At 43.4% G+C, this 13,374-nt stretch overlaps 1 protein-coding gene across 1 annotated transcript in view; it reads right to left on the bottom strand.

Annotated features, from left to right (window-relative positions):
* The window catches only part of LOC104469934, a 15,306-nt gene extending 6,339 nt beyond the window's left edge, over positions 1–8,967 (bottom strand). The window contains 5 exon segments of the mRNA XM_010084681.1: positions 4,231–4,263; positions 5,231–5,353; positions 6,633–6,737; positions 7,927–8,067; positions 8,904–8,967. Of these exon segments, the coding sequence (XP_010082983.1) occupies positions 4,231–4,263; positions 5,231–5,353; positions 6,633–6,737; positions 7,927–8,067; positions 8,904–8,967 (466 nt within the window).
* Positions 8,968–13,374: the final 4,407 nt, after the last annotated feature.

A 13,374-nucleotide genomic window follows, 5' to 3' on the forward strand; every position in this document is an offset into this window, starting at 1 on the left:
AACTCATTCTATAATTTCAGGGAATGTTTTTCAAAGTTTCACCCAGTTTTGCTAATGGTCAATTTGCCAGGAACCTGTTTGAGACAACAGACTATGGAAGAAAGTAAAGAAAATATTAAAACTTGTGAAACGTAAGAGTGTCTATGCCGTACCTACCGTTCTGGCCAGGGAAGCACGGGAGGAGTAGAAGAAAGAGAGATGCAGCTGGGAGATGTGATATCCACAGCATTTTCAAAGGTCTTTGTTGTTCTCAGGGAGTTAAAGACCTGAGGAAAGGGCTGTATGCCACAAGCTGGCCTGTTTACTTCCAGCTACATCAGTTGTCTACTAAAAGACGTGAGCAACTTGCTTCTTTTGCCTTAGTATCACAAAGAATGTGACAGAGAGGGGGAAGAGAGACTTCTCTCGAAAGGTATATCTTGGTTTTGACTTCACACTTAAAACGCCCACAGTTTCCTACTACTGAACAACTCCCACTCTGTATGGTGAGCACCTACCTTCCCTTTACAGTCAACTGAAAAAAGATAGGTGCAAAGTTGCCCTTCACAATGCCAAAGTCAGGCAATTATCTCCCTGTTGTGGCCTTACGGGAAATGTAGGCACTTGGCACAATCAATTCAGGTCACTGTTCCCACAGGCTCAGCAGGCTGCCCGGCTGGTGGCTGCAAATGCAAGAGTCCTGGCTCTGCAAGGAGCAAGTGGATGAGAGATGCTCCATGACTTCAGGTAAAATTTAATTTATTATACAAAGCCTGCTAACTAAACTACAGGTTTGATCTGCAGCTTGGCAGATAATTTGCATAATTATAATTATGCAATATGCATAATTTCCAGGCAACAGCATGGTATGTACCTCTCGGGTACCTCCTGGCCCCACATTCCGTAGGGTCTGTAGTACACAGGCGCTGCTAACCACCACTAACCACCCACAAAAGGGAACCTCGGCTACAATTCACATGTAGCTCCTGCTCCCTCCCTGATATGATGAGAAGCTCTTCTTGCAGCACTGGTCTCTGTATGAATACAGAGGGAAAGGGGTTGTTCCCAAAGACTGAATGCTTGAAAGTTTAGAAATTTCATCAATTATTGTAAAGAAACCAGAACACAGGCAGGTTGTGAAATGAGCTTTGAATTAGCCCTACAAAGGCTCTCTGCTGGATACAAAAGCAGATACCATGAGACATCTCTTACTCCCTGGCTTTGTTTTTGCAATATTTAAGAAGTGGATCATGACAACAATACTGGATCAGGAGATCAGGAATTACGTGATGGAGATGCTTTGTACAGGAGATGAACACACCGAATAACAGTATGATCAGCCCAGGGTTACCACTGAATTGCCAGTTTTTTAAGCTGATGTTTTATTGTGATGAGTATAACAACACAAAATAAAAAGAATCATTATAGTGAAATTACAGTTATCAAATTATGGCATTTGGTGAGTCAGACTGCTTTGTGTCTTCAGTAATTTTTTATTTCATAAACAAATATTTGCCCATATTTGTATGTTGCAAAACAACACAATGCAGTTGCTTAGAACAAACACTGTAGATCTTTAAACCTATTTATTACAGTTCTCCCTGAGATGTGGGATGATTGGTGTCTACCAGCACAACACAGCTCAGGAGGGGCAAAGTGAAGCAGTTGCTAGTGATGTCTCTGAATCTGCATAATCATCAGTAGAAAGACAGAAGAGATGTAAAGGAAAGCGTGCTCGAGTGAGCCATAAACATCGGTCTGTGACTTGCGTCTTGTGACTGATTTAGCTAAGCAACCATCAGTGGGCAGAGGTGTGCATACAACCTTTCTCCTCCAAACATGTCCAGCTCTCTGGCCCCAGCTGGTGTTAAAGAGTAGAAATCAAATCTGCACATCATTAAACCCAAATCCCTCAACTTAGTACAATGTGAGTTCTCAAATATCACTTTGTCCCTTTTCCAAAGTTTCAGATACAGCTTTATGGGTAATTAAACCATATAGAAATGATTCAGCAAGCATTCATCCTGTTTCATGGATCTGCTTTTGCAATGGTGCTGCTGATGGTTGATTACTCTTCAAAACCTTGATATTAGTTTAGGTCTAATGCTAACTTTTCTGGATTTACTCAAATCAAGTGTGAATGATAAATCATTTAGAGATGACAAACCACCTGTGAGCTACCAGATGGGGATCCTGAAGAGCAGTATTCATCACGTACTCTCTGCATGCAGGATACCCATACCTGTCTTCAGATGCAGAAATACCGCAGCCTTTTATGATAAGAAAACAGAGCGGGTATGTCAATGTACCTTCCTATCCACTGGTGTTACTGTTGATAGTGTCCTACACTAAAATTGCCATTATTATGACCTAATTTGTCAGGGAGATTGATATCGTACTTCTGTTCAGCCTGGGAAGGGGCTATGGCCTCCGTGACCCAATGCCGTTCCTGAGGGAGCTGGATATAACCCTCCTGTCCACCCCTGCACAGAGCCGAGCACCAGAGGAGATGCCCTCAGCTTGCAGGTGGCTGCAGAATCAAAAGTCTGTTCAAAAGGCCAGGTCCCTCTAATTCAACAAACCAGACATCTGTACAAAATGCTTTTTTTTTGGATCTAGAGACCACCTGGGGATTGAACAAATAAAGAACTATGGCTGTGCCATTGTGTTACGAAATGGAAGACACGCAGAAGCATCTGCCTCAGGGTTCAACACATCCTTCCTGAGCACAGGTACAGTTCTCTGAAGAATTCCAGATGCAACGATAGTTTCGATCATTAAAACCATTGAGAAAATTCAGATGGTTTAAACCCGTGCTGCTGAGCCAGCCACACATCTTGCAATGACTGCTGTCCTCAGCAAAGATCCAGGAGAAGACGGGAGATCCAGGGAGGTGGACGACTGTAGCAACCACAGTCCTCTGTGAACACATGGATTTGGTGAAGGTACATGTGCGAAAACTACCACGAGGTCTTGTATAAAATGAGCATCTGTTCCTTCAGCTGAACAGTGTACGGCATTACTGAGGAGCACGCTGCTGGCACAGAGGCCTGGTTTTCTCATTTGCAGATGTTTCTCAAACAGGTGAGAGCCTTTCCATGCTAGGAATCTCTGTGGCTTTTCTAACAGCTGAAGAATTGAATGAAAAAATATCTGTGAGGCCACCAAAGGCACAGGTCGATTTCAGTGAGAATTACAATCCAGCCGCCTTTATTTAGGGTTGGAGATCTGGAACGTGAAGTCCTCAGGGCAGCTACCCTCTCCCATCTGCTACTGGCCCGCCTCTTGCTCTGAAAGGAGAAAAGATCGCAGCTTTATTGCCAGTGAGTTCACGGCATCTCTGCTGAAACCCTGCCCTGGCTGCCGTGGCCTCTGCCTTAGAGGAGCTCGAGGACACACCTGAAACATCACCAAGCATTACACCATGGGGCAGGACCTCAGGAGATCCACTCATGGTAAGTTTTTTACCTGTCACCCCAATGGATCTATTAATATGTCTTAATGGCACAATGGCAGTGAGGCTAGCGTTGTGTTGTCCTTACTGGGTTTCGTAAGCACTTGTCCAACTCACGTTTTTCAGAGATAGCCTTGAGTTTTATCTAACTGGAGATGTTCAAACATCTCAGCTTGTTACCATTGGCTTCCTTTAGAGTTACCAGAGAGAAACTGGCACCTTCACAAGGTAATGAATCTGTTTCATCTTAAAACCATTTTAAGGTGAGATCAGCCGTCTTCTCAAGACAGCTAGTTCTCTCCATTCACTAGAAAGGGAGCACAAGGTAAAAATCTCAGCCTTTAACTAACTTCTAACCAAAAAGTTAGCCTTAAACAAATTCAGACTTAGAAATTTAATTCTTGGGCTCTTAGAAAGAAACAATCAACTACCAGGGGAAAGTCAACAGGAGCATTTGTTTGTAAAAGAGGATGGGCTAGCTCAGTAATTAAGAGGACACATCTCAGCTTCTGGTATTACACAAGGTCCCATAAACCCTGGAGCCAGGCTGGCTACAGGATACAGGGTCAACGAGCGTCTGCAGAAGTGTGTAAATGAGCGACACACGAGCACTGGAACCACTGCAGAGTCACACAAGGGCTAAAGTTTATTGACTCAGACATGATGCAAGGAGGGTATCCACTGAACACGGTCCTAGTAAACACAGCTAGTCCTTCACTGAACACCCACCCTTCTGCCACTGTAGTAATGCGATTTCATCCTTTACCATAATTAAACCCCAAAAAGTCAAATCTTACCTTCAAAAATCTGATTGAGCACTATGACACGTCCTAGGAAAACAAAAGCAAAAAAGTACCAGCATTACCAAGGTCTTACTTAGAAGAATTAAAACTAACAGACTTGCAGTTGTTTTTTCCCCAATTTATCTGAAATTCCTAAACAACACACTGGTGTCCGCAACTCAAATTGATCCACAGGCCTCGTGTTTTGCCCACGAATCCCCACCACGGAGGCAGGTGTGATACTTTCCCATGCAATGGCACAGTTGCATCCCACATTCTATACTCTGTTGTAGCACAACTATTCTGAAGTAAGAGGTGGTTTAATATTATCTCACTTTAAAATACCGCAGAGTCTCTGTGTTGTGGAGGAGGAGGGAAGAGCAGAGAGCCATATGGAGGAAGGAAGACATTTCCAGAAGATTTTATTCTCATGACTCGCTGTTTACTCCATGGAGACTATCCCAACCCTTCCATGCATATTAGTCTGCAAAGCAAACTTCCCCCCTTGGATAGATTTAGGAAAATATTCTTTTTTAAATTAAAATTAGCTCTTCAGTGGACAGAGCTGCGAGTGGGAACCATTCACATAAATGACCTGTCAGCCCACGTCTGGATGTTCAGCGGTCTCCGGAGCTGGGATATGTCTCTGCAGGGGAAGCTGCACAGCAAGGTCGCAGTCTGAGACCGCTCCAAGGAACTGGATCCCATTGAGGAAAGGCTGAGGAGGGCAATCGCTCGGCTGTATTACAGTAGCAGTGAGGAAATTTGTTCTGTACTTATTTTTCATAATAAAGCCAGCTGACTGGGGACTATGCCCTGGCAGCAAATGCAGAGGTGGAGTTCACACCAGCTGTGAGCCCAGCCTCCCCTTCACAGCGAGTACCACTCAGCAGCTTCATAAACAATGTTATGGAAATGAGATCCAGAAAAAAAAAGCTTGTATGCTTTTTCCACTACCAGCGCAGCCTGTAAGGCATGTTACCCATCAGAAACATAACATTTTGTCAGACTGTACCTCGACCATTTCGGTTCCGTCGAACACAATACACTGCCAGCGCCGCTGCACAAACCACAAGAACCAGTAGTGGGGCAATGACGCCAATGCTGCTCTTCTCACCGATCGAAAATTGAGGATTACCTGGAGAGTAGAAGAAAATAAGTGAATCAAACCAGTGTGCCAAGAAATGAGCCTGCTTTGTAAGCACCAGCTAGGAAGGACTGCACCTGGTGCTCCTGCAATGTACCCCATGAAGCTGATAACGAGAGAAGGAACTGATGAACAAGAGAACAAATAGCTTTTGGCTTAGGATATCTTAAATTAAGACACCTGTAACCAAAAACCAACTCTATCATCATTGGAAGGTAATCCTTGATTCTCCACCACAACAGATACCTTTAAATATCCATCTCTTCTGAAATAACCAAAAACAAGAGCTGAGAGACCTTGTGTCCTGAAAATGAAAGGTGGCCAACAGCTCTGTGAAGTCTTTTAGTGATATTATTTTTAGACAGTTTTTCTTCTAAAACAAGATGCAATAAGTAGAAAGTAAAAGCTGGAAGAATATTTTTCAGGGCAAAATAATTCTGGATGATGTCTGGATAGTGTGCATTTCAGAAACAAGAATCCCGTAAGGACAAGACATTCAGCTAGGTAATACATCCTTAATGATGGGTTCAAAGGCCCCTAAGGAAATCCATTTTGACCATTTTTTAAAGACCTCAATGCACAGGAATTTAAACATACAAATACCTAGAAAGGTTATTTTAATATTTGTCTGATTTGGAAGAGAAATAATAGAATCATCCAGCACACGTTCAAAAAATTACCAAAAACCCCAAAACACAAAAAACCCTAAACAACACAGCAAAAAAGTAAAGAGCCATGCTCCTGCCAAGGACTCTCCTCAGAAAAGCATAAATAGTGTTTAACTGTCTCAAGCAAAGATGCCTTGTTTGTCCATAACCTAGGGAAGACAACAGGGATTTCTACAGTGGAAGAAATTTGGATATAAAAATAACTGTGTCTGACAAATGTCCTCTTAGTCCAGACGTAAAGTCTCATTTATCATTTACTGGTAGGTGGAATTCTTGTTGCACACTCATCACGTACTACCTTCCTTCAGCGTCCCTGCATCTATAGCTACAGTTACATACTGATACATACCTATGGATATATATTTCCAGGACTGGGCACTTACACAGGCGAGGGGAAAGCTTGTGAGTTTGGGTGACTACCACATGTGTTGGTCCAAGGTCTGAATGTACAGCACATCTGGCCCCCCCACCCCGCCATGTAAAATTCTGTTCACGTCAACCTGTCTGGTCAAACCTCTCAAAGAAAAGAACAAACAAGTGAAGAGATTAACCTGGATTTCCCTCATCAATAATGTTGGCTCTTGATTTTCTGGTTTTCTCACCCGATGTTTCCGTGTAGCACTTCAGGTCAGTGCTGGGCACAGAGGGGTCTATCTCTGCTTCACAGCAAATTTGAGTGATGTCACCCTTCACGTTTTCTGAGGAAGCTGAAAGACAGAAGAAGTTTTAATTATAAATATGGAACATTTATAAGATCTTCAATCAAGGCTTAAAGAGGTTAATAGGTTAAAAAAGGGGATCCTTCATGTACCACAAAAAATTGGAGATTGCGACAATGATGTTTCATTCACCAACTGTTCAAATCAACCAGTTGGCATTTAGATTTTCTTCTTGCTAAAGCTGATGAACTGCTCTATGATCCAATAATGGGAATCTTCAAATTTGAAGACAGTAAAAAAGTTTTCACATGTGATTAAGAACACCAAACATTTGTAAAAAGCTTCTGTAACAAACGTATTTGTACGTTGAGAATTTTTTGCTGATTTCTTCTGCCAGCAATAAGATCAGAAGGGATGCTTTAAGGCTAACAAGAGAGGTGATGAAACCCACTTTCAGAGAATCATCTACAGCCAGGACAATAAAGCCAAAGAGATATTCAACCAGATGTTAACCGCTGAAACGTCATTGACTTGGACGGAGTTCAACTAAATTACACCCGTGCAACCGGATCCACCATGAAGCTTTGCCCTCTTGGAGCCACTTGCTACCTGTACTGGCAGGCATTTCCACCTCTGAATTTGACAGTTTTATGAGAAAGCTGGCAGGATACCTCTGGTTATTTACTGAATTGTACAGAAGAGCAACAGGGAATGGTGCTTTAGGCTAGACCTGGATTTCAGTGCGCATTGACTGAAATGGACGGGATTCAGACATTGCAAACTGGCAGATTTTGACTGTGAGAATTGCTGTTACCAAAAAAAAAAAAAAAAAAAAAAAAGAATCTTTATAAATCAGGGCAACATGAATTTATCTGGATCTCTACTAGTGCAGTGTTTGACCTGAGAAAATTTATTTTTATGAATGACTTAATGACATTTTTTCACAAAAGAAACTCATTTTGACAACTTAGTTTACTCGTTAACCTCACTCTCTGACCAAATGTATTACAGTTCAGTTTCATAACCAGAAATATGTTTCCCATATGTTGATAGCCAGGCTCCCCGTAGAGCATACCTCCAAAATTCAGTCTGCCACACGAGTCTCCTATTCCTATTCTGTCATTCTCCCAGACAATGGCATAAATTCCTTCAGAAAAAGTATTTTCTTGCTTAAAGCACATAATGATGCGTGTTTTGCTGGTCACCAAATGAATGGTTTCATTTGAAAACATCTCACTTTGTGTTTCACCAATTTTTGCAAAGTTTTCGTAACTGGACAATTTGCACACGTTGCTCTCACAGTCTTTACAGTGGTAGACTGTCACAGTTGTTTTGCCAAAGGAAGAGTCAGCAGGGTTGTCAGTGGGCATGGCAATATCTAAATGAGAGAACAAAGAAAAATTATTTTCTACCAGTTTTCTCCTCAGACTTTTAATGCTAGAGAACGGGACGAGTTTTGGTGGACAAACACAGTCATGGCTCAGGAGATGTTGTCTGCCAATTGCCAATTTTTATATGGTACTGGGCCCAGTCTCCAAAATAATTTTGGGGGTAGAAATACAATGTATTTCCCCAACTGCTGCCACTGGGGTTTTAACCAGGAAGCTGGCAGCTTGGGAAGTGAGTTGAAACACATTTCTACTGTTGAGCAAAGAGGTCCTCTGCCCAGACAGGCTTGGATGAATCATCCGTTCTCATTTTCTTTCCTTCCAAACGTTCTTGGCACAATCCTATCAGGTATATTTCCCGCAGACATCCAGATGCCAGGACAAAATTATTCAGAGGTGAGTTGTCAGACTACGTACCACTGGGTGCAGCATTGCAGGTCACTGCCGCTGACCCAGTTCAGTATTCCTGCAGGCAACGGTTTCCCAGCCCAGCCAAAATGCACCGGCAGCCCAGCTGAAGTGCTGATGTGTGCGGAGAGCTGACAAAGGGGTTTTACACATTCAGACCCTCCTGGTAAAGAGTCAGTCCTCTGAGAGAGGACTCAACTCCTCTGACTTCAGACAGATCCAAAGGGTCACCCCTCCCAAGTTAGGTGATTGCGACATATCAAACAAATCAACCTTCACCTTCTTAATTTCTTTTCTCACCTTAGTGGTTTAGTGGTCTTAATTTTAACTGGACACAACTGAGTGTTCTAATAACAGTTAAGAAGTTTTTAGCTACTTACGTCGGTGAAAAGCACCAAGATCAAACAAGGAGACTCACTTGGCTGGAAAGCTGCGATGGCCAGAAGCATGAAACACACCCGCGTGGGGCGGGGAGAGTCCATGGGGCTGCCCGGGGTGCCCAGCTCCAGCAGCGTCGGATGCTCTCCTAGATCCTCCGCAATCCCAGGACAGGGTCAGCAGGCTTCTCCCTCAGTCATCACCCTGTTTGGACATTAAATGCGTTGTCTAGCATCCATTATCTCTGTCTTATTCTCTTTCTCCAATCAAAAAGAAAACAACTTCCAGGCCAAGTGCTGTGAAGCTTTTTCTAGCCAAAAGAACTGGGATACAGCACAGAAATGCTCGTGCTGCTCAGCTGCTGCTGCGCTCTGACACAGCTTTTGCAAATGCCAAACTCGCACCCCTTTCCATCACTGGGTCAGTCACAGCGGCAGAAGACACACAGTCTTTCTGCAGGGAAAGGGAAATCCCTCCAGAGCCTGCTGGGCAGGTGGCTCCATATCCAGGCACTCCAGGCTCCTTGAAGTGGCCTTGCACACATCATTCAGTCGTACAGATAACGTCTTGACTTGCTGTCACTTCCAAAATACACAAAAAATACACAAGGAAGATGTTTTGTGCTGTTTCGTTTGACCTCAGATGAAATATATATTGTTAAACTGAATTTTATTTTTAATTTAGAAGATTTGATGGGAAACATCTGTTCAAATCGAAGGAGGAACAAACAAAAACTTAGCATTACTTTTCAAAAAAATGTCTTGGGTTTAGTCAGAAATTCACCCTCAATCATTTCAACGAAACTGTTATGAATTTGTGAAATTCGTTTTAGTAAAACACAAGTTTCACTTTCCAAAAAAGAAAAAAATTTCTGGAAAATACATATACTTTTCCTCACTGGCCTAGCTCTGGAAAACACCGAATGCTTTGCCCCTAGGAGCTTTTAATTGGCAGCCTTCATTAAAACAACTTTTTCTGTTAAGTCACTACCTGAGAAGTACCTTGAGAAAGTTTCCAAATTAATTATGCATGAATTCCTACATATGCATTAATTCTTCAGCAGAAGTTAATAATTGCTTCTCTCTCGTGACCTGTGCTAGTCTGGAGCTGCTGAGAGTCCCACCTCGATTCCCAGAAACAGATGAGGCAGGAGGAACACAACCGGCAAAACGAGCCCTTTCCAGCCGCCGGCAGGCACAGGAGGCGGTATCTCTGAGACTATCTGCAAAATTTCCTGGGGAATAAAACCTGGGGCCCTTCCGTAGTGCCCCAAGCCCTCGACACCCCCACGCAGGGCCAAGCCCAGGAGATACCGGACAGAGCCAAGGTCCTGGCACCGCTCCACCTGCACCCACACAGGTGGGATCCCTCCACTTCGTACCACACGAGGGACCAGTTCTCCCATTTTAGGCACAGGGCTCCTGCTTACCTGTGCAATCTTGCAAGAATTTCTTCTTGCCCCACCAGGTATTAGCAACACTCAGAGCATCAAATGAGCGCAGCATCTTTCCGCATCCTCTTTCCATACATCTGAAAATAGCTCCTTTTTGACTTGGGGTGGGTTTTTTTCAAGGACAGATCAATCGGGACCATTTCACACATCATTCCCTTTATCCTGTTATCAATGCCTGTCCCCTCTCCCCTGCGGCTGAGCTGAGTGCCAAGGGACTGTCATCAACCTTGGAAACATCAGCTCATCCAGGTTGGAAAAGACCCTTAAGGTCATCAAGCCCTAACATTGCCAAGTTCACCACTAAACCATATCCCCAAGTGCCACATTTACACATCTTTTAAATACTTCCAGAGTATTACACCTCCTTGTCCTCCTCAGAGTGCATTCGCCAGCCTGATGCAGTCCTCACAGACCAGCTGCAGCACATCTGGCAGAGCTACTTGCCCAGAGGTTAAGTGGTAGTTTTCAGCCTGAGGTCTGTATCTTCTGTCCTCATTTACTCTGTCTTATCGTTTGTGGTTGTCTTGCCTGATCTTTGCCCCTCCTCTCATTCTGTTCAAAGGATATCTTCCTTCCTCTTCTCTCTGGTGACATTCCTTCCTACTCTCCCTCTTCTCTTCATTTTCAAAAGCCAGAACATTGTCCACCAGACCTCTGCCCCCACCCATAGGGCTTTCTTAAAATCTTGGGTTTTTGGCAGGTTTCTGAGAGCCTGCAGCTGTCTTGGCCACCTTCTGCCATCAGTTTAAACCTACTTTAACAATAAAACACTGACATCTAAAACGAAACATGCTCTTTGGATAGAAAACATTTCTCGTCAAGCTTTTTGCCTGCTTGCCTTTCTTTTCAAGGCAATACAAACCTTCACTTTGCAGAGCTGCAGAAGTTGTCCACACAGCTGTAACGAAGGAAAGACAGACCCCAAAAGTGGAATCGTTGCAAGCAGAAGATGAGTAAAGTAACAACCAGACAGATCTGGAGCTCCTTCAGCAAACATCAGTCATTCACACCCAGCTGATGAGCGTTTCTGCAGGTCAGACCTGACCCCCCAAACAAGCCAACCTGAGATCACTGGCAGGAGGGAGCGGATTTAACCAGAAACAGCAAGTTGCAGAGCTTTAACAAGGTCTCTCGGTTTTGTTTGGGAAAGGATCTGTTTAAATAAAAATCACAATCTGAATCTCTCCTGCTTTTCCTTCTTCCATAACTTCATAGTAAACACAACACAATAAACAACTCCAATGTTTACCAAGACGGGAAAGAAAGTCATTCACTAATGCAATAGCATTACTTCCACCAGAGGAAAAGTCTTCTCTCTTGAAGACAAAAGCTAACGACCTGGAATATTCTGGTCAGACATCTGCATTTTCCTGCTCCAGCACAAGTTAAACCAGCCCACCGCCCTTCCAGTTTGCATCCTCAGCCTGCCTGACCCCTGCCTCTGGCACAGCTCAGCCAACGCTGCCACGTCGCTGGGGCCCCCGCGGTGACAGGCACAGAGCTGTGGCAGGGGGTCACCCTAGTCCCGGCCACGGGAGGTGACAGAGCCGTGGGGTGTGGATGTGCTTCCCTCTCCAACCAGCTGCAGACCCACGAGATCCAGCGCTGTTCTCCAGCTGTAAACTGGAGAATGTAAACTGCATTTCCCTGCCCCTCCTGTCTCTTCCAGCCCCACACCTGGGGGTCTAAAGCTTTATGAGCATTTTAGTGCACGGCTTATATAGTCAGGCAGAACTATCCTGGTACAATGATGCAATACATTTCCAGAAAAGATTTATCTGGCACCCCGACTATCCCATAGAGAGGACTGAAGTTTCAAACAGGTTGAAGAAAATAATACTATGGAAGGAAGTAAGGAAGCAACAAAATAAAAACAAAAAAACTTCAGAAGATCCTACAGATTTTGTTTTCCACTCAAAGTTCTTTCCCACAAAAGGAGCAGAAGTTACACAAGAGCTATTTTTGTTAATTACTTTCAGTACTGGATTCACTTTGTTTATCTGCTGAATATCGCTCTCAACAAGCTTTTGCAATAAGGAAAAAAAATAAACAAAATCATGGAAAGAGATAAAACAGCAATTTCCAGAGCGAGCCTACAAGTGCAGTTTGTTCCCACAGTTCCAACAAGACAGTGCAGAAAGCAAGGAGCACGACACTGTCCTTGAGCTGAGAAATCTGTGCAAAAATCCTGAGAGCAGAGTGCATGGCTTCCTACCAACTGCTCTTCAAAAGATTTTTCACTGTAACCGTTAGAAAACACTACAAACATCTTGTTTTCTGCTTGCAGCATGTTAAGGTAAGGAGAATGAAACGTTTCACTGGTTTAATTTCTTTTCTTTTAAAACCAATTTCCTTACTGACCCATGCTTTCTGTTTTGGTTCTGTTTTGTCTTGTTCTGTATCCAGAGCCACCAGAGTCCCCACGGGTCCCTTTTGACAGCGTGGCAGCAGCCACAGGAAAAAACAGACACAATCAGCTCCAGCTTGGTGACAGCTGCTCGTGTTAAAGGAAAAGAGTCGCAAAGATTTCTACTGCAACCCTGCTGGCAAATGTATTTGCAAATATGACCGGATGGCAATTTTGAAAAAGGGAATATAAGCAAAACGTGCTAAGGAGCTAGGGAAAAAGAAAAAAGTTAATTGCATGTGGGGAAAAATTATTTAGGAATTACAAGAAAATGAAAATGCTCTAGAAAACTTATCCTATTACTTCTGTGGTCACTCACACTTACATAAAATTGTACCACTTAATGAAAATGTTGGGTTTTTGCATTCACACAAGCAACCTCAAAGCAGTGCAGAAGTGCATGAAAGCTGGCAGCTAGGGCTGTAAGGAGTGGTATTATTTATTTAATAAGATCATGGGCACAAATAACACATATCCTTCCTTACAGAGAAAATGTGAAACACGCTGATTATTTCCCTTCTGCTGCAGACTTTTTCAGTGCCTCTTTACCTGTTGCTAAACGCCTACCTAAAAAGAGGAAACAGCACCAACTTGTAAGAGAAAAGTCTGTCTGTAAGACAGGACCCTTCAAAGAAGCCAGTGTGAGTACCT

Source organism: Pterocles gutturalis, unplaced genomic scaffold (genome assembly GCF_000699245.1).
Source record: "Pterocles gutturalis isolate BGI_N339 unplaced genomic scaffold, ASM69924v1 scaffold6330, whole genome shotgun sequence".
NCBI lineage: Eukaryota > Metazoa > Chordata > Aves > Pterocliformes > Pteroclidae > Pterocles > Pterocles gutturalis.